General features: G+C 39.5%; 1 protein-coding gene across 1 annotated transcript in view; it reads left to right on the top strand.

The window, feature by feature from the left end:
* Window positions 1-19,454, top strand: part of LOC124263576 (potassium voltage-gated channel subfamily C member 1-like) — a 49,093-nt gene extending 29,639 nt beyond the window's left edge. The window contains 6 exon segments of the mRNA XM_046698235.1: window positions 8,714-8,935; window positions 9,572-9,690; window positions 9,692-9,848; window positions 9,850-10,698; window positions 11,824-12,028; window positions 18,542-19,454. Coding sequence (XP_046554191.1) covers window positions 8,714-8,935; window positions 9,572-9,690; window positions 9,692-9,848; window positions 9,850-10,698; window positions 11,824-12,028; window positions 18,542-18,558 — 1,569 coding nt within the window. The 3' untranslated portion in view covers window positions 18,559-19,454.
* Window positions 19,455-24,105: the final 4,651 nt, after the last annotated feature.

Consider the following 24,105-nt stretch of genomic DNA (forward strand, 5'->3'; position numbering starts at 1 on the left):
CGTTTAGGAATGTTTACCCATATATAAAGAAAACAAAACTGTTTGAGTGAGCTATGTTAATGTACATACGTCTCTCTATTTCTTTCCTTTCTGTAATTGTATGTCTTCATTGGAAAAAGCATTCGTGTAAATCTTTGGAAGAGGATGTTCTAAGTTTTGGTAACTTGTACTCAGTCCTTTTCTTGACAATAAAATTTGCTTAAGAAAAAATAAACGCATATCCCAGTACTGATCCTTTGATGTAGCACTAGCTAACTAGTTAGCCCAGTGGTTAAAGCGTTCGCTCATCACGCCGAAGTCCCGGGTTCGATTCCCCACATGGGTACAATGTGTGAAGCCCATTTCTGGGGTCCCCGCCGTGATATTGCTGGAATATTGCTAAAAGCGGCGTAAAACCAAATTCACTCACCCCATCGATGCCGAAATACCCTTTTCTAAATAGAATAACGCCTTATTGTTAGAAAAACTTGACCCTTCTATTCTGTAATCTGTGCCATGATGACGTTGTTTGTGTTTTATGTTTATATTTATTTATATAAGTCTAACATTATCTCAAGCTCGACCCATGTATGTTCAACCATAGTTTCCGTTACGATACCAAATGTTTCAATAAGCCCACATCAAAGAAACTAGCGAATCCTTTACTTGACATGATTAATGGGGTGTTGGACTTCGGCAGTGAAAGTCTTTTCTGGATGAATTGTGTCTAAAAGCTCGCTGCGTAGTCAGGTCAATTATTTACCCTATCCCAGCAAAGTGAAATGTGATGTACAAAAAACAGTCAATTTACTGTCAATGGTGCGTGAGTCGGTGAGACGGCTATTAATTTTTCTCTGGCGGAAACGCCTCGCGTTATTTATACATCATCTATTGCAGTGTTGAAATATTCAGAGAACCTAAGAGAAGCATCCTAAATGAATTGGACGTGAACTGGGTGTTGGAGGTCGATACGTTCATCTGTTGTCATGCAGCTGACCTGGGGATATTTTGAATCATAGTTTACACATGGCTACAAAACATGCGTTACTACCACTTAAACCTTCATGACCACTACCACGCAGATTTACAAGGTTACAACTACCACCACTACCGCCACCATGACCACAAAACACATTACTACCACGTATCCACTTAAAATATACTCAACAAGAAAGTTAAGGACAACCACAATTTTCAATATTAAAGCAATTAATAGTTCATATTATGATTCATATAAAACTTACATATTGAATATTGGGGTGGTCCTGGACTTTCTTGTTGAGTATATAACAACTGCCAAGATGATTTACATGATTACAAGTACCATGACCATGACCACAAAACAGATTACTACCACGCAACCACTCAAAACGTAACCACTACCAGGATGATTTACAAGATTAGAACTACCACCACTACCATGACCATGACCACAAAACAGATTACTACCACGTAGCCACTCAAAATGTAACCACTACCAGGATGATTTACAAGATTAGAACTACCACCACTACCATGACCATGACCACAAAACAGATTACTACCACGTAACCACTCAAAACATAACCATCACCAGGATGATTTAAAAGATTAGAACTACCACCACTACCATGTCCATGACCACAAAACAGATTACTATCACGTAACCCCTCAAAATGTAACCACTACCAGGATGATTTAAAAGATTAGAACTACCACCACTACCATGACCATGACAACAAAACAGATTACTACCACGTATCCACTCAAAATGTAACCACTACCAGGATGATTTACAAGATTAGAACTACCACCATTACCATGTCCATGACAACAAAACAGATTACTATCACGTAACCCCTCAAAATGTAACCACTACCAGGATGATTTAAAAGATTAGAACTACCACCACTACCATGACCATGACCACAAAACAGATTACTACCACGTAGCCACTCAAAATGTAACCACTACCAGGATGATTTAAAAGATTAGAACTACCACAACTACCATGACCATGACCACAAAACAGATTACTATCACGTAACCCCTCAAAATGTAACCACTACCAGGATGATTTAAAAGATTAGAACTACCACCACTACCATGACCATGACCACAAAACAGATTACTATCACGTAACCCCTCAAAATGTAACCACTACCAGGATGATTTAAAAGATTAGAACTACCACCACTACCATAACCATGACCACAAAACAGATTACTACCGCGCAAACACTCAAAACATAACCACTGCCAGGATGATTTAAAAGATTAGAACTACCACCACTACCATAACCATTTAACAGATTACTACAGCGCAAACACTCAAAACATAACCACTGCAAGGAAGATTTACAAGGTTACAGCTACCACCAGTACCGTTACCATAGCACCCATCAGCACCACTACCATGATAGCCACTGTCACACAAACCCATCTAATCACAATTTGCAACTCTACAAATACCACCGTTATGGCCATTAACACGACCACAGCAGCTATACCCATACACACTATAACAACGGTATCCATGGGTACCACTACCAACTGTACCACCACTACCACCACCAACACGACTACAGCAGCTATACCCATACACACTATAACAACGGTATCCATGGGTACCACTACCAACTGTGCCACCACTACCACCACCAACACGACTACAGCAGCTATACCCATACACACTATAACAACGGTATCCATGGGTACCACTACCAACTGTACCACCACTACCACCACCAACACGACTACAGCAGCTATACCCATACACACTATAACAACGGTATCCATGGGTACCACTACCAACTGTACCACCACTACCACCACCAACACGACTACAGCAGCTATACCCATACATTACACTATAACAACGGTATCCATGGGTACCACTACCAACTGTACCACCACTACCACCACCAACACGACTACCGCTATACCCATACTATAACCGCGGTATCCACGGGCGACCGCTAACGCTGATATATTGCTGAGTGCGGCGTAAAACTAAACTCACTCACTCACTACCACCGCTACAACCACTACCACAACCACAACCACCACTACCACATTCACAACCACGATAACCACTACAACCACCACCACCACTCTCAATACGATTTACAAGGCGACCGCGGCAATAGCCAGCATAACCGAACCACTACGACAAAGCTTATGCTTCCAAAATGTCGCAATCATGAAGGCCCGCAATCTCCGACATCTTGTGACTCACTATAACATCATTACTTCAATAAATCATAAAGATGGCTGTGCTATAAACGTAGCTTATAATGCTAAATCCTGAGTTAGAGCGATCACACAAATCCAAGAATCTCAGTGTTTGTTCCTATGTTGTTCTCTCAAACATGTTTGAGATTTATTCCTTGACAAGTCTTTTTCCATATTTGACTTTCTATTAATTTAGTGATATAAATAAACATCGCATGGTCTGTAACTTGAACTGGTAAACGACCTCTGTGTGTTCGTTAAAACAATCATTTGATAATATCCTGATAAAATAATTGTGATAAATGCACCCGAGGAAATTTTAATAATTGCTCGAACAGATGAAGAATGTCGTTGAATTACATCCTACAGTAATGACGTTGCGCCCTACAGTTCATAAACAAACATCGAGGGTACATCAACCCATGGGCCCCGAGGGACCAGTGAACAACGTATTTATCTTACCAAACACCTTAATGTTAATTTTGAATTGTTTGAAGCACGGGTACAAATATTTTTGTAGCCATCGCTAGATTTTGCTGACAAGGATTAATGATTTAGAGTTATCTTCCTTCCATCGATTTGCATTCGCAAAACATCGGTAATTTCCGTACATCATACGTGATTCAATGCCATTCGAGATAAAGAATTACTACCACGAAGTACCAAATGAGTTGCCATTGACAGCGGGGTACATTGAAATGTTACTCGCTTGTAAGCAGGGTACATTGAAAATAACAGAAGAGTGCTCAGCCAATCAGAAAGCGACATTTATGTGTGAGGTAAGATAATGCGCAATGCTCTTATACCATTTATATGGTATACATTTTAAAACAATGGTAGTATATTCTCACTAAGTGTTTTATTTATAATGTTCATTCAATACTTTATTTTGTAATATGCTTTTTTATATTTCATAAGTTTTATATGTTTAGTGTCTCATAAGAAAGTAATTGCTGGATGACAGTTTCTTATATAACTATTTTGCATGCCTTGATTATACCTATTGTAACTGTCATGTGACACTTTAATAAAATACTTCTGTCTGTCTGTCATGTTGAAAACCTACCACACACACAAACACACAGACACAGAGACAGACATACATACACACTCTAGCTCGTTCAGCGAACATAGATGACAACGACCATGCATGTTGCCATTGAAAATGGGCACAAGTGTGGGCACTTTCAGAAACAGAATCGTTTGATAGTCTGACAATGGCTTAATTGAAGGCAAATGTCACTTCCTACTTGTATATCAAATTTATAATGATGTTATAAAAAGAATTCATAAAGTAATATTTCTATCACCAAAGAAATGGAAACAGATACTGCAATGTATTAAAGACAATTATTGAAATACAAATGTAAATGACATGTAACAATAATGTTAGAGATATATCTATGTACATAACCCATGTGATGAATTTAGGAAATGCGAAAATGGAATGAATTTGTAACACCCCCCAGATCATGTACTTTAGATCTGTGGCTTCAGAAGTATTATAAATAAAGCATATCGATGTTGATAACAACGGTTTTATACAATTCAGGAACACCACTATGTTAAGGATTCAGACACGAATTATGTCCATACACACAACACATTGGGTGGAAACACGCTCTAATGACATTTTGTGGCTTAGATATTGTTTGAAAAAGAAACATACCTTTGCATTAATTTCAAAGAGCATTGTCATGACATGGAATTACATTTCTCTGACGTTTAATATTAATGGCAATTTATCGCTTCAATTTTGATTTATTGGATTGTCATGGAAATATATGTAAATACCAAAACCATTTAGAGTGTTTTGCTAATGGGTGAAATTGATTTTATATCCCATATCTAATTTGAATCAATTACTTTGAAACCTTTGAAGTAAAGGCAAACAGATTCATGGCGATGTTTTTGTTAAATTCGGAAGCGACTGTGTAGGAAGACTCAGGCAGTGATGTGAATGCTTGCATTAGGCGACCAACAAATGTTCTCTGTAAATATTTCATTTAACCATCTGAACCTCAGGTAGAGTGAGTGAGTGAGTGAGTATGGTTTTACGCCGCTTTTAGCAATATTCCAGCAATATCACGGCGGGGACCTCAGGTAGAAATGAACTTCATGTGTTATGTAAATAACAGACTCAATGTGTGAGTTTTTTCTCCGATTATGATAAACTTTCATTATATTTATCTCGACTTCGTGATAAAGGGTTACATTGCAATAAGGATACATTGTGCATGGAAGAGTTGATGTTTAATCTTTACTCCACTTATGGTACAATGTTTATATATTCATCTCGACTTCGAGTTAAAGGGGTACATTGCAATGAGGATACATTGTCCTGGAAAGTGCAACTGAAAATGAAGGAACGGCAAATGTCTAATAATATATTGTAGACGTCTTAATTAACAGAATATACATTTGGACTTGGTATCAGACAAGGGCACAGAATGATAATCTTTATCCGTTGCTTATCTATATGTCGGAACTATTCCTATCGATGATGGCGTGGACAATATAGTTGTCAATGAAAGATGTATTGATGGTGAGTTCCTGTCAGTCTCTCAGTTCAATTCACACGTTCACACTAAAAACCAAATGGATATTTTATCGATTTATATGGGATATTGATTGATTCTGCTTGTGTGAATTTTACTTGTGTTTCATTATTTACTGAGTTGTTTTGTCACTTTACGCGTAGAATGAGCATTTGATCAGTAAGCGTGAAGTTTATTTTTACGAGTAGAATTAGCAAATCGATGATATTGTGACGTAAACTGTATGATGATTTGCGTTATCGAGCCATTTGTGAACAGCCGTACATTGTTAGTTATTTTACATCTTGATTCAATATAGATATTGGATGTTCAATATACCAGATTCAACTGATCACATACTAAATATTATGAATTATACAAACTTGTATGAAATGTGAGTAAATAACATGCAATAAATCTATACCGTAGAGAAGACGGATGCACATATTAAGACAACTGACTATCGAGTAGGTTCATAATCTGGTTTGCAGTGTAATTCAAACACGAACGCTTCAGTAATCACAATATTTATAGGACTTGAGTTAATACTGATCCAAAGCATCGGAGATCGCGTCAGATGAAAGTTCTAGCCAACCAATCATTACCAAGGCATCTTATCCTCCAATCGAGGGAAATATTCAGAGCAGCATATCCAACTTCTTTATCTAAAAAACGAACATAATCGGGCAGTTGGAAATGGAAAATAATAAAGGTTAAGCTGTAGTTGTGGATAATTTATACGCATTGTCGTTCTGGAACCCCAAAGTGTGGACTGTTAAGGGCATGTTTGAAACACTTCGTGTTTCCTATTGTTAAGATCAATCTTTTTAACTGAATTTGAAAGAAACGAAGTCGCTATAAAGCTGGCATTTGAATCAGGCCAAACGTCCATGATTCTTCTATCAGGTTCACTCAGGAGTCAGCAGACGTAATGTTTGTCATATATGGTCACGCTATGGTATTATGAGTAAATGATCTGGTTTTAACGAGACTGAGTTTAAAATAGTTTGGCTCATACTTGGTGAGATCCGACGTCATCGGCGTTGCAACGAAAGTATGTTCATTACTCGTCATGTTTCGCTGCTATTTACAGTGAGGCGTTATATATACTTTCGCTTTGATCTAAGGACAACAATTGCTGTCTTGCTACAATGAATAATTGATCGCTTCCAGCTACTAGCTCCCCGACTCATACAGAACATATCAGCCAGGCTTTGTACCACTATTGAAATGGTCGACTTCGACGGTATGGATCAGCAGCTTCATTACGGATGACTTATTACTTATTACGTAATTTGAGGGTACCTCACCCTGAAGTATTGCTTTCGCATTTCATATCAAGTTTATGCCACAATAGGGAATCGAGCAATACATGTACATGTAGTTATAAATCATTCAACTTTACTAGTGGCACCATTAACATTTCTGCTATTTCTATTGCATGACAGCAGACTACGTAACGTGACTACGGTACCGGATAATTCCCCAATCAGAATCTATTTTGCAAGTACAGCTAAACATCCATACTGCAATAAAATATTTACACTATGAATTGTCACTGGGGAATACTTCAGTTACGTAAGGTAGGACTAGTTGTTAACATTTTTTCCATGCATCCGTTATATACTAAGCAGCAAAATAAACGTCAGTTTTAATTTTCCTTTGCAGAAACGGATAACTGTAAACTCATTTAATGATTTGAATGTATATTTTGAAAACATCTCCACCTTTACCTGAGCAAAGGCAGTCCTTCCCAAACTCAGAATGGAACCCAGGAAATGGTCTCAAAGACGCAACCTGATCTCGGAGATGGTACGGTGTTTTCCATGTTTTTCATGCAACAGCGGTGCGCTACATCGACCAAGCCCTCAGACCCCACGTCATACCACCTTTTGCTCGTCACCGAAACAACATTTTCCAGCATGATAAGCTCTGGCCCATACTGCCAGAGCTACACGGGACTTCCTACAGCAGAACGGTGTCAACAGTATGCAGTGGCCAGCCCTTAGTCCTAATTTATACCCAATTGAACATCTTTGGGATGAAATTCAGAGGAGACTGAATAATGTCATACCAAGGCCGAACACTGCCGATTTATTGTGCCAGGCCTTCCTCAGAGTGTGGTTCCATGTGCCAATGACCTTCATCAATCGATTGGCGCACTCCATGCATAGACGCTGTGCTGCAGTTATTGCCGCTCGTGGTGGTCACACTAGATACTGAGGTCAAGAGTCTGAATGGACTGCAAACGTTCACGTAATGTCTTGGAATTGTTCTGAGTTATTCATTGATGTGTCAGGATATTGTACACAAAAAATGTTTTTGATCCGCTTATTATGTCCATTTCCGTAATGATTTGATTACAGTACCTATCTAATTTTGAATTCGTACTGACGGTTTTTTTTTGCTGCTGAGTATTTTGTAAATGTTGGTGCGTTCTTTCTTATAATGTTTAGGTACTTAAACTTAAAATTACTTGAGACTCACAATGACGGGGTGAACTCTAATAAAATGGACTCGTCTTATTTACTAAATATGGGACTACGAAATTTAGGCCATCGATAACAAATTAAGTAACAGCCATAGTTCTCCTAGATATTAGCAAATAAGTACATCACAACTGTGCATTGTTGATTTCAGAAAACGGGATTTTTTGTTTCCCAAGCAGGAGAGAGTTTAACAAAATCAGCAGTATTTCGTTTACTCTATGGTTCATTCCAGTGGTTAGATAGGAAGCTATATCTGTGTGCCGTGAGCTTTAACGACCCACAAGAACAAAACAAAACAAAACAAAGAAAAAAGACAAAACAAAGACAAGTAACTTGAATGCACATTAAAGTGACGTCAGGGCAAATAAAGCGACATATAACAATAAGATCGCACTGTACCCTGATCACTACACAGACAATCGGTCACGATAGTAGAACTGGAATTAGACCTGATTTCAAATCCATATAATTTATTACATACATGACCCTGTTTCAGGAGCTGGAGTTCTGGGGATTAACGGAGCTGGACATAGAGCCATGCTGTTGGGGCAACTACAGTCGCTTCAAGGAACACAAAGACAATCTGGCAGACCTTGATGAGAACTTCACTCTGGGACTGGACGAGAAGGCGTGGGGGGAGAAACCGTCGTCACTGCAGAAGTTCAAGAAACGTATTTGGATGTTTCTGGAAGATCCTGGATCATCAAGATGGGCAAAGGTGTCATTCTTCATCATCATAGCATCAAAACAACTAATTTCGTAAACGTGTTTCTATTGAATTTTAGCCCAAGGCCAGGGCCTAGATTTTCGAAGCTCTCTTAGCGCTAAGATAGTCGTAAGTTAATGCTAATGTATGGCACTTACGACTATCTTAGCGTAAAGAGAGCTTTGAAAATCTAGGCCCAGGTTTCACTACACGCTACGGCTAGATAAGTCTATATTAAGCCAGCATGTCATGTAAAACACCTCACAGTTGGTCAAGGATGGACAATCTTTCCTTAAAGCTATTCTCTCTCTCCGCGGACACTACACGGCAAATACAGCAACAGTCTGCTATTATTTCTGAGTGGAAAACACATACGTATATGGTTATATGCCTTTCCGTCCATATTCAGTCTGATATTTTCGTGTCCGTTGTTAAGCTCCTTGGACATTTTAACTTAACAGCATGAAGTTAACGTTTTTATTCGAATTTATATTTAATATAGACAAGGGCAACCAACAGGTTAATCATAGCGAGTGGTTATGATGACAGATTGAGGTAATATCTTCAACATTGCAGATACAGAGTGTCCAGTGATGATTGGAACATGTCATGACTTCAACAAATAGACTCCATAATATCTTGTTACAGGTGTATGCGGTTGTGTCAATGTTCTTCGTGGTTCTGTCTATCGCCGTCTTCTGCCTAGAGACCCATGCCTGGTTCCGCGTGGCTCTCCCTGGTGTGACGCTCCCCAACACAACATCCGTGGAGATCACTAACAGGGGGGGACGGGGCATGCTGCTGCAAGGTCAAGGTCGACGAACTCCCCAGTTCCCTCACCGAGCCACACGACGCCATGAAATACCTGGACTATTTGTGTGCGGCTTTCTTTACATTTGAATATCTCATGCGACTGTTCTTCGCTTCCGAGGAAGCTGGTATTCATACGCCAGCCTCTTAACGTCATCGATATTTTATGTCTCCTTCCGCACTTCATCGCCATCACGATTAAGACCATCAACCCTGCAGATTCCGCCAGTCATTTTCTCAAGTCTGTCCTGGCTTTAAGAATTGTACGAGTCCTGCGTATCTTCAAGCTAATGAAGCACTACACAGCCTTCAAGATTTTAGTGTACACAATTAAAGTCAGCACTAAAGAACTTTGCCTCATGGTCATATTCCTCTTTAGTGGGGTCCTCATATTCGCCAGCATAATCTACTATGCGGAAAATGCAACATTCAATAATATCCCAATTGGTTTCTGGTGGGCTCTGGTAACCATGACGACGGTCGGTTATGGTGACAAGGTACCAGTCTCAGAAGGAGGGTACATCATCGGATTTATGTGTGTGTTGTGTGGAGTATTAACGGTGGCCTTCACTGTCCCAATCGTGGTCAATAACTTTACTCTTTATTACGCGCACGCGCAATCAAGGGTGCGATTACCCGAGAAGAAACGGAAGGAACTACAGCGGAAGCTGCTACTCAAAAATCAGAGAGCAACAGACTTTATTAAAAAGTTGACAATTAACGTTGCGAACAGAAAGAAAAATAAAAGCGAATTCAGTGTCATAGAAGATATGAAGAAGACAGAACCTTCTACCGACTCTAATAAAGGCATTGGGGCCAGCTACAAACCTAAGACGGCAGCTGAGGATCGCTGGAACCGGAGTCTTCAGGGTTCCCGTATTACCACAGTGTCAGAATGTGTCACTGAATCTATGGAACTACCAAACTCACCAATAAGTCTGACCATAGACGAAGGACAGAAATCGGTGTGTATATCCTTTGTGTATACCAATTCATAATGCTTGTGTTTTCATAACATACCGATCCGTGAAGATCCGGGGTAGAATTCGTCTTCTGCAGCCATGACTGTCGTAAGAGGAACTAACGGGGTCGGGTGGTCAGGCTCGCTGACTTGGTTGTTGCATTGTATCCCAATTGCGTTAGTCGATGCCCATGATTGATGTCAATCATTTGATTATCTTTACAACGGCTCTCACATAGCTGGAATACTGCTACGTACAAAACGTAATATCTATTATTATTATTTCAAATTAAGCAGCTGCGCGTTTAATACAGGTGTACACAGAACAAAAGGCTCCATCCGTGAGTTCATTTGAATCCGTGAAGATCCGGGTTAGAATTGGTCTTCAGCAACCCATGTTTGTCGTAAGAATCGACTAACGGGATCGGGTGGTCAGGCTCGCTGACTTGGCTGACACATGTCATCGGTTCCCAATTGCGTAGATTGATGCTCATGTTGCCGATCACCGGACTGTCTGGTCCAGACTTGATTGTTTACAATGCGCCGCCATATAGCTGGACATTTGCCGAGTGCGGCGTTAAACAACAAACAAACAATCATTCATCTCATGTTGAAGTGCACCTGTTGCACGTTTTGCTCGTGCGTAATAAAACCCACGTGTAGTCCACCACACATGATTTGAAAACATAACCTAAACAAAGTGCTCATACTTATTCAGAGGGGTCACCTTTGAAGTCTGGGGTTTCTCTTCTATGTCTACTAGTATACTCATTATAACATTATATACTCGGGACCGTTGCATCTTAGTTCTTAGTTCTTGCACCTTAGTTACTGAAGGGAGGACTGTAGGGCTAAAACCGCATGCTGGAATATCCCCTAGCCAATTCTATTTATTTGCGTTTGATGATAATCAAAATGACAAAATGTCGTATTTTCATTTTAAAGTGGTTTGATTTGGTATTGACTTTACAATTCTTCAGTACATGACTATATTTCATAATTTTTGTAATTCGCTGCCCACAATGCACACAACGTTTGGTATACGTATGCTATTAATTGAAGACATAGAACCCATTCTGATTGCATGTGACTTCGATGTAAGCATGACGTCGACACCATTGTGTTGAAGGCCCAGCAGATTGAGACGGAACAGCTGCTGAGTGACCTGCATGGAAAGAACGAAAAGTTAAAGGAAGAAAGGCGGCGTCAGCTGGACATGGTGAATACCAAGAGGGAGCAGAAACGCCAGGCTAGGATGACCCCTCGGCCATCCCCTGCACCTGCTGCAGCTGCCAAGTCACAGCCTGCACCTGTAGAGACGCCTGAACCAGAAAGTAAGTGTGTGTCCAACAACAGGCGTTGGTCTTCATAAGGTATTGGTGGAGAACCAGAAAGTAAGCATGTGTCTAACAACAAGGTGTGGGTCTCATAAAGTATTAGTAGAGAATCAGGAAGTAAGCATGTGTCCAACAACAGGCGTTGGTCTTCATAAAGTATTAGTAGAGAGCCAGAAAATAAGTATGTGTCCAACAACAGGTGTTGGTCTTCATAAGGTATTGGTGGAGAACCAGAAAGTAAGCATGTGTCCAACAACAGGTGTGGGTCTCATAAAGTATTAGTAGGGAACCAGAAAATAAGTATGTGTCCAACAACAGGTGTTGGTCTTCATAAGGTATTGGTGGAGAACCACAAAGTAGGTATGTGTCCAACATCAGGTGCTGGTCTTCATAATGTCTTGGTAGAGAGACCTGATCCAAACAACAAGTGTGCGTCCAACAACAGGTCTTGGTCTTCATAAAATATTGGTAGAGACACCTGAACCAGAAAGTAAGTGTGTGTCCAGCAAACAGGTGTTGGTACAGTCATTTACTATTGGGGACTCAAGAAGCATACAGTAAGAGCGTGTGAAACAGCAGATTTAGTATCCTAATGCATATGTACTGTTGGAGATACCAAAAACCAGAAAAATAGGTCTTGGTATCACGATATGTTTGTAAAGTCCCCCGAAACAGAAAGTAGAATGTGTCTAAAAGCAAGCGGTGTTGATATCAAAATGTTCTGTCTGAGTCTCTTATTGTGTACTAAATACGAGAAGGTGTTAGTATCAGTGTTGTTTAAAGCCGTGTCCAGAATTCAACAGTCAGTACGTCTCGATAGATGGCAAGGTCGATTTTATTAAACTTTGGCAGAGTCTCGGCAATATGGTTTTGGCGATATTTATGTAAAAACAAAAAGTTCTTGTAAAATCCCAAACGTATTTGATAAGTATGTACACGTAACCGCTGCCGATGTTGAACACCACGCTGTACACACAAGACCATTGCAATTTTCAGGCGCTACTGTGTTTCTTCGCTTTGTGTCGTTACGATGAAACCAAAGGTATTAGCTTACATTAAAGGTAAAATGTTTCTTAACATGGACAAATCATTCATACACACAACAGATTGAGTGCTACCCAAATACCCGCTTTCCTTACACTCGTACATATTCATAATAATAATAGTTCTAAAGTGCTATTCAAATTTATTCACCTGAGTAATGGCACAGAGTATGTTTGTATGTATGCGTTTACGAAAAGCAAACAAGCTTTAAACTAAGACGAAATAAACATTGTTGCCTGGCGCTGACCTAAACACGGACAAATGAAAGAGAACTAGAGAAAAATCACGTCTATTGAATTTATTCCCTTGCAAAACGTGGCTAAAACATAAACGCTTTCTTGTTAATGTCATTCGTCTTCGATCGGTCGTGCATTACAGATTTTTACGTTTACATAAAAGTCCCATTTCACCGTCCATACGAGTCTGCTGTTTACTCTCAAACCTCTAGAAGTAATTGGAGAAACATCAATAAAGTCGGTATCGATTTAATAGCTCCAAAATCAATATGATTAGACGTTACAAATAACCCTCGATCAACAAACGAAGACAGCTTAATCTTCTTTGACCACCATGATGTTCGTGGTATACGATGAATAAATATTTGAATGTTTTGAACGCTGTAAGTATAAATCGTCACTTGGAATATACAATATTATTTCGTTTCTATGGTAACCTTATAGTTCAGTAGGTATAATCTAACATAATATTGGTAGCTGGTCGTTATGCGTCGTGAAATTTCCTGTTTGTATAAAGATGTTCTATTTATGTCAGCGGTAGAAAGCCCACGAAAGGGTAATTAGATATGAGATCACTTCCATCAAAAGCGCTTTATGGATTGTGAATGTGGCACATGATGATGAATTGAAACGGTAACTCAAAATATCACGTGCCAAAGGGTCAATACATTGACAAATGTACGGACTATTGGAACTTTGGCCAAACATGTTTCATTTCAGGGTATCAAAATGTCAACGCTGCATCACAACGCCAGATTGAGACAGTATGTCGCTGATGCATTTGTCGAGACTAATGCAGGTTTAATAATGCTTTCCAGCGTTGAAACCATGCCACGGCACCGTGAAGATCCGGGTTAGAATTGGTCTTCAGCAACCCATGTTTGTCGTAAGAGGCGACTAACGGGATCGGGTGGTCAGGCTCGCTGACTTGGTTGACACATTGGTATTCCAATTGCGTAGATTGATGGTCATGCTGTTGATCACTGGATCGTCTGGTCCAGACTCGATTATTCACAGACCGCCGCTATATAGCTGAAATGTTGGTAATCATGAGTGTCTGGGGTCAAAACCAGGACGAATGTGTTTTATAACCAAAGAACATCGGATCCTGCCACAGCAAAAGTACATAACCATGTTAAGAAAATAGCTACAACCAACTGATTACGATCTTCAGTCAGACATGGTCGTTGGTAGTTCATTAGGTGAAAGAAAACAAATGTGAAAATGTATGTTGTTACCTATTCTACAAATTCAAAATCCAATGTAGATTTCAATTTCAGTTTAGAATAGAACAAAAAAATTCACATCGATTACAAATTTTAGCTCCTGTGTTTGAAGTAAGACAGGCTTCTGCAGGTAAACCTAATGTGAATTATTTCCTCAGCATACTGAAATGATATTTTTGTCAACTGATTAAAGACTATGATTTTTTAGACGGTCCAAGTGCTTTACAATTCCAGTTGCTCGTCGTCTTGGTGATATCGATCAGTTAAATATTACACAAATGTCCTCGAACAACACGAAAAGCACGCTGTGAGCCTCCTGAAAATTTAAAATCAGTGAAAACCAACATCTGACAATCTGACAATAGCAAAGTGCGCGTGCCAATCAGTGAAATGTCCTTAAACCCCAAGGGAACACTGCTCCAGTTGACAAGGACAGATACTTGTTAATAATGTAGTGCCGATCAAACCTACACATTACACATGGTAGTTGTTAGATTTGCATCATGGGCTACAGAAGTATGGCAGACAAAATGTATCACCCTCACAATATACATTTGTAACTGTGCCATTCGTTCAACAACACGATTAGCATGTCATCAGCTGCCTTAGGTATCAGTCGCACGTTAATCGACAGTCGTATAAATAAAACTGGAAAAAGGCTCGTCTACATCATTGATTATCGCGAGGCATATAAATTAACGCAAAAGAAGAACGATTTGGCATTAGAACATATATTGATGGTAAGTAAGTATGAATTAATTATTACATGTCATCACATGTACGTTACAAACGTGAGCTCCGGCCGAAAATGTTTAATAAACGCTCGGTTGACAAGGAAGCATCGTGTTTGGCCACCATCAGCTGTGACACAGAAATTTGACATTAGAAGGGTCAAAACCCTTTTCCACATTCATATGAAATCTCTTCTAAAAACAGAGTCATTGTACAATTGTGACTATATCGTGAGTATATATTTGTTTCAGCAGCATTACAGCTGTATGGTGTTGTTTGTAAAGAAATCTAGTCTGCATCAGACAATCCAGTGATTGTCACCATGCGATACGATGACAGAGCATGTGTTTATGATTCATTATGAAATAGTGATGATACCAGGTGTTCGCGGAAAGGTGATCGTATCCTGCCCCGCCTGTGGCACCTGTCATAAACATAAGTATAATCAATGGTTCACTGAAATAATTCGGGAACGTGTGGTATAAGTCAAAATAAGGGATTGCATCGGACATTATTTGTGTCACTGAAGCATCAAATTTGGAAATTTCCTCGACGTGTCTACCATAAAACATCTTGAAAGCTTTACTGAGGCGTTGAATGTTGTAACCTTGATCAAACTACTTCTGAGCAAGAGCGGTGTGGAGCTCCTGGAAATCCTGATAAAAAGAGCACGCTCGATTGTACCTCAAAAGTTGTGAAATGTAAACACCAAATGCTGGAGCTGGTGGAATATTGCCCGACATGAAAGGGAAGTTGACTATTGGAAAGTTGAAATCATCCCTTCTGTCATACAGCCTTGTGGAGAGGATTTTTATGCAATTGATGTAAATATGAAACAGTTGAGACGATCTCACTTGTCGCCTTAATTTCAAGTTCTGGAGACACACGATGGTCGATGGGAGCTTGTGGGGTTTCATTCAAGCTAGACCAACGCAGCTGGATCAACGTCACGATTTGAACAAGGCGACCAAAGCGACGTTTATTTCCATCCCACACGTTGGAATGACGACAGACAGTTGTTCTGTTCCCCTGGGGATACATTGTCCTGCTGTGAAGTGATATGACGTCCATGGGTCTGAAAGCCTGAAGGACAAGAGGACGGACATTACCAAGGTATTTCACACCTTCGATGAGAACCAGAGGAGTCATGTGATTTGCAGTGTTGGCGCCCTTCACGCTCACGCTACCTCCGCCGAATGTAGAACGTTCAACATCCCACGCGCCACAGTAATGTCCAATCCGACGTGCGCCTGCGAGGTAGCTAAGTATTTGAAGCATTCGCCCGTCGTGTCAAAAGAACAGGTTCGGTTATCCGCTTCGACACCATGTGTTGATAAATACGCTGACGGCCATTTCTGGTGGCCCCTGCCGTGATATTGCTGGAATATTGCTAAAATCGGAGTAAACCCCAACTCACTCACTTTAAAATTTTAAAAGAATATTGCAACATGAGGTTCCGCAAATGGGCAGATCATAAAATAGGATCAATTAATGTATGGACAATCTAAAATAAGCTTTTCCTGAATATCTTTTCAGTTTTTTTTATGATATCTGGTCATGGCCATGTGTCCCATACTTATACATTGCCGCATCGCTCAGATCACTTGTGGGTGGGGGCCTGAGCAGGTGAGAACGTTCGAGTCTCCATATTAACAAAGGGGTGATGTCCGATGCAATTCCCTATTTTTACTTCCACCATACGTTCCCGAATCATTTCAGTTGAACAGTTGACTACAATTTGCATATGTTTATGACGGGTGCCACCGGTGGGGCAGGATACGCTCACCTTTTTGCAAACACCTGGTATCATCACTATTTCTTAGTGATTCATGAACACATACTCTGTCATCGTATCGCATGGTGACAATCACTGGATTGTCTGGTTCAGACGCGATTTCTTTACAAACAACGTCGTACAGCTGTAATACTTCTAAAACAAATATATGTTCATGATATATTTACAATGGTACTATCAACTCTGCTTTTAGCAGAGATTTCTTATGGATGTGTAAGGGGTTTCGTGGCTTTATTTACATACACGTAGAATGATACAAAGCGAGTGAGTGAGTTAAAATTTTAATTCACATTGGCAGTATTTCAGGCATATCGTGACTATATCAAGTTATATGTTAATAATAATCATAGGTAAATTATAAAAACCTGTCAACGAAGGACAGTAAAATAACTAGGTTTATAGCGCTGCGCTGCGGTTTACCGGTATTTACCGGTTCAGACATGAAAACGATACGTATTGCGATACGCTAATCGAAAACCGGTATTTTGACATGCATTCGGAAAACGTCGTAATATTCGGATATTTCCGTTTTGTTTTTCCACAGAGACAATGGTGTAGTGATGATGATGATGGTTGCGATAAATGGTGATGTTTGTGGCAATGGTGTGGTGGTGATGATGATGATTTTGGTAATGGTGTGGTGATGATGGTGATGAAGATGTTGATGACTGTGGCAATTGTGGTGATGGTAATGGTGGTGGGAATGATCGTGGTGAAAATTACATTTAACTGGATTGTTAGGTTTGAAGTTGTGTTCTTAACTTTTGTTCAAGTGTTTCGCAATGTTTTGGATCTAAATGTTTTAAATATTTACCTATAACCTTAACATACATCCAAAACGTTGCGTTATATCCGATCCATGTAATCTAACATGACTAGACCATGACTAGACCTTTGCAGATTCTATTAGTTTTGTTTGGTTAGGTCCCACCCGGGATTCGAACCCACACCCACAGAGTCAGGCACCTAATCGCCAGCACACTACTTTCTAAATGGCATTGTGTGTTCCTCCCCAAGTAATCGCCCGGAACCTGGACCTGGACTACATATGATTGTTGTGATATGTTGCATGTATAAATATCATTGCCATGCTGTTTCCAAATATAACGTTAATGTATGTGAACATGTTTCATTCCACGACTTGTTCTCATCACGATAAAGCCGACCCTTATCTTCCTCATGTGTTTTGTCTCGACTTATACCTCTCTTCGATTTACCTGCACGCGTGATATGCGCAGTACAGTTTACCAGTACACATAATATGACCATCGCAATATTTGAACGCCCGATGATGTCAGATGCTGTCTCTGTGTGTTTGCATATGAAAAATATATGTGAGACTGACAATATTTGTTTATCTGTAACAGGCCTATTCAGATCCATCGTCTCTGGCCTGCAACCTAACAACAACCGACGCAGGTACAAAGTGCCATTGTATTAACTCAGTACAGAAGGACAATATTATTTCTATTTGCAGATGGTGAGACAAAATGAGAGACAATGGAAGCCTTCGCAATCAATCAGGGTTGCTGTCAGATATACGTCGATCGCACCAGAACATACACAGTAACCTATTTCACCAAACGTCGATCGACATCTTTGATGCTTACAAAGGATGCTAATGCTTCTACTGGCTCTGTAATTGGCGTATTCTTTTCATTGCCAATTTACACTGGTCATCCGATGGGTTATCAATTACGCACCGCGTTTAGCAATTGATCGTTTTGTGTCATCTCTTGCGGACAATGGGATTGAATTATTTCACGGGTTATTTCCGACTCAGATGTATTGAACTATTATCAAACCCCTGACAGTGAATGATTGCAATAGATTCCACAAAACAAACACGCTGTGCAATTGAAATGCTGGTAATATAAAAGGCATATTGACGCCTTTATGTGATTGTTTTATATGATAACATGTAATAGGAAACATTAAAAGGCACATAATATTCTCCATGTAAATGACAATGTCACATGATATATATGCACGATGGAGTGAATAATTAGAATTTAAGCCCCGTCAAAAACTATTACATTGCCAAACTGGTATCATCTTTAAGATAAGAGTTCCAAATATTCGACAACCAAAAATGACCGTTATGCTTTCCATCCTGTATGCATTGTCAATATATGTAGTGACAATGCATTCATGTTTGCAGTAAAACCCATATATAATGAGCCACAGCTGTCTAATCTCACAGTCATATTTTAGTATTCCACTTCACACTGCTATTCCAGTAAATGACTGTTTTGTACATAACTTCACATGTGTAAATACGGTACATTTACATATAAGGTTATCAATTAATATTGAGCACACATTTTATGGCACACTGTTCAAGCGGCAATTGATATACGTGATTTTGCAGTTAATATACTGATGGTTTGGTAATTACCGTATTTCCTCGGACGTATCGTGTCTTTCGGACATTCTAATGCTCAATGTTCCGATGCACAAAGCGTTCGTAGCGCTAAGTCATTTGTAAGTCTATGGTAAAATGTAGAGTTAAGAGGTCGTAACGTTACGAATGCTTTGTGGATCGGGACCAAGGCTCTTATTAAAGAGCTACGATTCACATGTGAAGCTAATGGAATGAGTTCACAAGCTTGACACAAAAATCGTGTGACATTTAAAATACACGGCGTTTGCTGGAGATTGTGACTATTTTCTTCCAATCTAGTTATATCCGATGCCTACTGAAGGGCCTGTGTCTTTATCGGAGCACTGGCGTCTGTTGCATACATGTGATGAATGGCGGTACTATTGAACCCAGGTCGCATCTCGTCTATTTGAGGAAAACGCTATGTTTGATGTCAGAACACACTCCCTTTATTGGTATTGTTACAGTACTACCGGGCTCTCAATATGCAAATAGTAATTAATCATGCGTATTGTGTGGTATGATTGACATCATCCCACTGACTGATATGTACATACACCGAGGGACAGGTACTGCTACAATGGGCCGTAATACGGTGACCTATTGTTGAAACTGATTACTATAGTTATTACAGTTCTTCTGTCATTATCAGCCCACGGGTGGCCTTGCACCATCCAGATATGGTGATTTTAACACTATGGCAATTCAAGTCTGACAACTGATGGAGTAAATATTATTTTCATAAAGTGAATTATAATTGATAACATGGTATAACCTTTAAAATACCCGTTCGGGAATGACACGGATTCTCTCCCTTTTCTGAAATGATCTGCTTCTTTCAAGTTCGAATGACAGCTACAAACGAGCAATGATCTTACCAGGCCGTTAAATATATTTAGTCAGTGATAAACGTGGGATGTATTCACAGTTTTTACAAACATGTATGATGAATGCAACTTTGAAGATTTCATTTTACCAATCACCGCTTAATTACATTATATCAAAATATACTAACCGCCTACATGTTCAATTTACAATGTTTACCATGTTTGTCGATTTTCACAACCATCGCCTACCAATTTGTCTCAGCAGGAGCACCTAAACGATTTGTTGTCGATTTTGCTTCAATACAAGTTCCACAACATTGTTTCAAGAATTTATTGTTTGCAGATTTTATGCACCTGAAAAAATGGTAAGCTAAGATTAGTTAAAATTTTACATTTGGTTTGGATATAGTATTTATTTGGCTTGGGACAAACCACTTATATTTTTGTTTTCAAAGATATATACATTAAAATGAAAAAAACAAACGAGATGATGTAATGCTGCATTTTGTAAGTGCTTCATGGCAACAGGTATTTGTCTATGCCTCCAGATGCTTCTTCTGCTGCTTCTTGTATTATTTGACATCATATTTTACCCGAGTCCATCTGGAGAAACATTCAGTGTTCCTCGACATATTTCGTACATTTTCCACATATTTCGTACATTATCGACATATTGCGTTCATTATGGACATATTTCGTTCATTATCGACATATTTCGTACATTTATCAAGATTTGTTCAATACACGTTTTCCAAATGACACTCGGCGCTCGTCTTAGAGATAAAGAAGATGTGGAGGTTTCTAACTGCAGCTTACAGAGGCAGTGTGACGCTGATTTCTAATCCCTGAATAGATGACTTATAAGCTGGCCAAATGACTTCACCAAAGGTTACAGACATCACGCCACTCACCGTCTCCGTTCTTTATGTTGTGCAGTAATATCACATAAATCAATTAACTCATTCTGTAGAAAGGTATGTCAAAAGTAATATTATAAGTTGTTCACTGGTCACGAGGGGGGCATGGGTTGATGTACCCTCGAAGGGCGAGGGGAACATAAACAAACATCGAGGGTACATTAACCCATGGGCCCCGAGGGACCAGTGAACAACGTATTTATCTTACCGAACACCTTAATGTTAATTTTGAATTGTTTGAAGCACGGGTACAAATCTTTTTGTAGCCATCGCGAGATTTTGCTGACAAGAAAAACAGATTTAGAGTTATCTCCCTTCCATCGATTTGCATTCGCAAAACATCGGTAATTTCCGTACATCATACGTGATTCAATTTTATTCGAGATAAAGAATTACTACCACTAAGTACCAAATGAGTTGCCATTGACAGCGGGGTACATTGAAATGTTACTCGCTTGTAAGCGGGGTACATTGAAAATAATAGAAGAGCGATCAGCCAATCAGAAAGCGACATTTATGTGTGAGGTAAGATAATGATTAATATTAGCCTTTATTTTACATTTCACTTAGGATCGATAAAGTGCCCCCTGAAAACATAAATTTATCCCGTCATAAAAGTTGAAAATGAAAACGGTGTTTCAAGGAACCTTGTATGCTGTTCTAAAAGAAGGCAGGTCATCCAGTCAGGCACTAAATGCGTGTCATATGAACCAAAGATGTACCATATGTCCAAGTCTCCAAATATTAGCCCGTTTGAGAGTTAGATTGTTGCCGTGACCTTTCAAGCCTATGCGATTTCATAATCAACACCTGTATATATTGTGGTTTGTTAATTAGAGCATATTGCTGCATATATTTTTCTCATGCATAATTTCAATTTGAATCACATTTTTAATGCACGTGTTGCGTACACAGGGAAACCACGCTAGTCCGTATCACGCCATCAGAAATTTTCAAGATTCACAAATTTTCAGATTAATATGTCTTTAATGTCGCTGTCCAAAGTTCCCCTAACCAGGGCCTAGATTTTCGAAGCTCTCTTAGCGCTAAGATAGTCGTAAGTGCCATACATTAACATTAACTTACGACTATCTTAGCGCTAAGAGAGCTTCGAAAATCTAGGCCATGGGATGTCGAGATGTCGGGCTTGATGGCAGGGTTTCAATCTACAGCGACGCTTCCTCCGTCCGGACCACGTGATACCTATCGTGAACCTCGTTATCTGAACAGTTTGAAAACAGCACCCATGTGCGTTAATCCGGGGGATTCCATTAGGACAGATATCGATAACTCCCGGAATACCGCGTTTTCACTTAATAAGATTTTATCTGAGATGATTACCTGCACTGTGAAAGGCTATATCGAAATGTATTATGTTTAACAACAACATATTTGCTTATCTAAAAACAGAGATATAGCTATTTCATCATGAAATTTATTCATGCCAATAATGGTTGTCACCCCCTTCAATATTTTTATTGGAGAGGGGGTGTTGGGTGGGGAGGGGGTGACAACCATTATTGGCATGAGTATACATATTGATTATAAATAAGTTTTGTACTTTGAGAGGGTTCTCTTTTAACCACCCCTTTCATGCACTTCATAGATGACTCGACATTGTCTTATAACTGGTAGGGAATTAAACTCAATCCATTGGCGTTATGCGTTATTTAAGACCCCAGGAAACTGATTGCACAGTCGCTGAAATGTACATGTATCCTTATCTTTAGAGCACAGCGAAATGCTTGGTCCAACTGGAGTTCGTCATTCGTGTCACGTGTGGTTCAACTATACCTTAATAACGCACTCCTGCGATATAGATACAACAGTGTCGCTTGTATCTACACATACACTGCGACGTGGCCCGTAGACGTAGGGTTGAAAGCTAAAAGTGACATCTGCATGAACTGTTCACTGTTTGACTCGACTCGACTATTTGGTTCTGCCCTCAGATAGATATCGGAGACTGACAATACTTTACCGGGAAGAAAAGAAACTTGGCTTCAGTTATTCTTAGTCCTAGCTTATCCTTTGTATCTCGAAAAAGTACCGCCACTCGTACTCGAGGTGTGTGTGGTTTTCTGTCTCAAATAACGTCGATACGAGTTCAGAACATTTTCTCCTTCTTCTGAAACGTGTTATTTTATGAAGGAAACTATATGAAATGTGTTGAACCTGACGGGAACGACATACCAAGTAAAGATTTGTAGGAAACGACATGCCCATGTTATGGGTTACGGGCAAGGAAATGTATATGCTGTGGGTTAGTGGAAAGGATAGTTTATGTAACTGGCTAGAAACGACATACATATATAACGGTTACAGGTAAGAACATGTGTATATAACGCGATACAGGATATCACATGTTCAGGTAACTGATTGCAACGAACGACACGTTTATGTAATCGATTTTAGGAATCGACATTTCTGTAACGAGCTGCATAAGATGTCATGTTTCTGTAACTTATTACAGGAAATGACGTGTTTATGTAATCAGTTTCATAAAACGACATCTCTGTAACGAGCTGCAGATGACGTGTTTCTGTAACTTATTACAGGAAATGACGTGTTTATGTAATCAGTTTCATAAAACGACATCTCTGTAACGAGCTGAAGATGACGTGTTTATGTAACGGATTCGAGGAAATGACGTTTGTGTAATATCCAGGAAATGACGTGGATATGCAATGGGTACAGGTGCTCATCCCTACGATTGTCACGTCACCTGCAGTCAGCACACGCCAATAATGAGAAGAAAGAAATATACTTTTTGTGTTTTACTCCAAATGTTCAAAGGTCCTCTGATTCAGAATTTGGTGATTTTAGATTTCGTTATCATTGAAACCATTCCGTCCAAGACATGTACTGCTGTTGAATAAAGACATGTTATCATCTTGTTGCAGACCTTTGTTAT

Source organism: Haliotis rubra, unplaced genomic scaffold (genome assembly GCF_003918875.1).
Source record: "Haliotis rubra isolate DU_JTF1 unplaced genomic scaffold, ASM391887v1 Scf120, whole genome shotgun sequence".
Taxonomy (NCBI): domain Eukaryota; kingdom Metazoa; phylum Mollusca; class Gastropoda; order Lepetellida; family Haliotidae; genus Haliotis; species Haliotis rubra.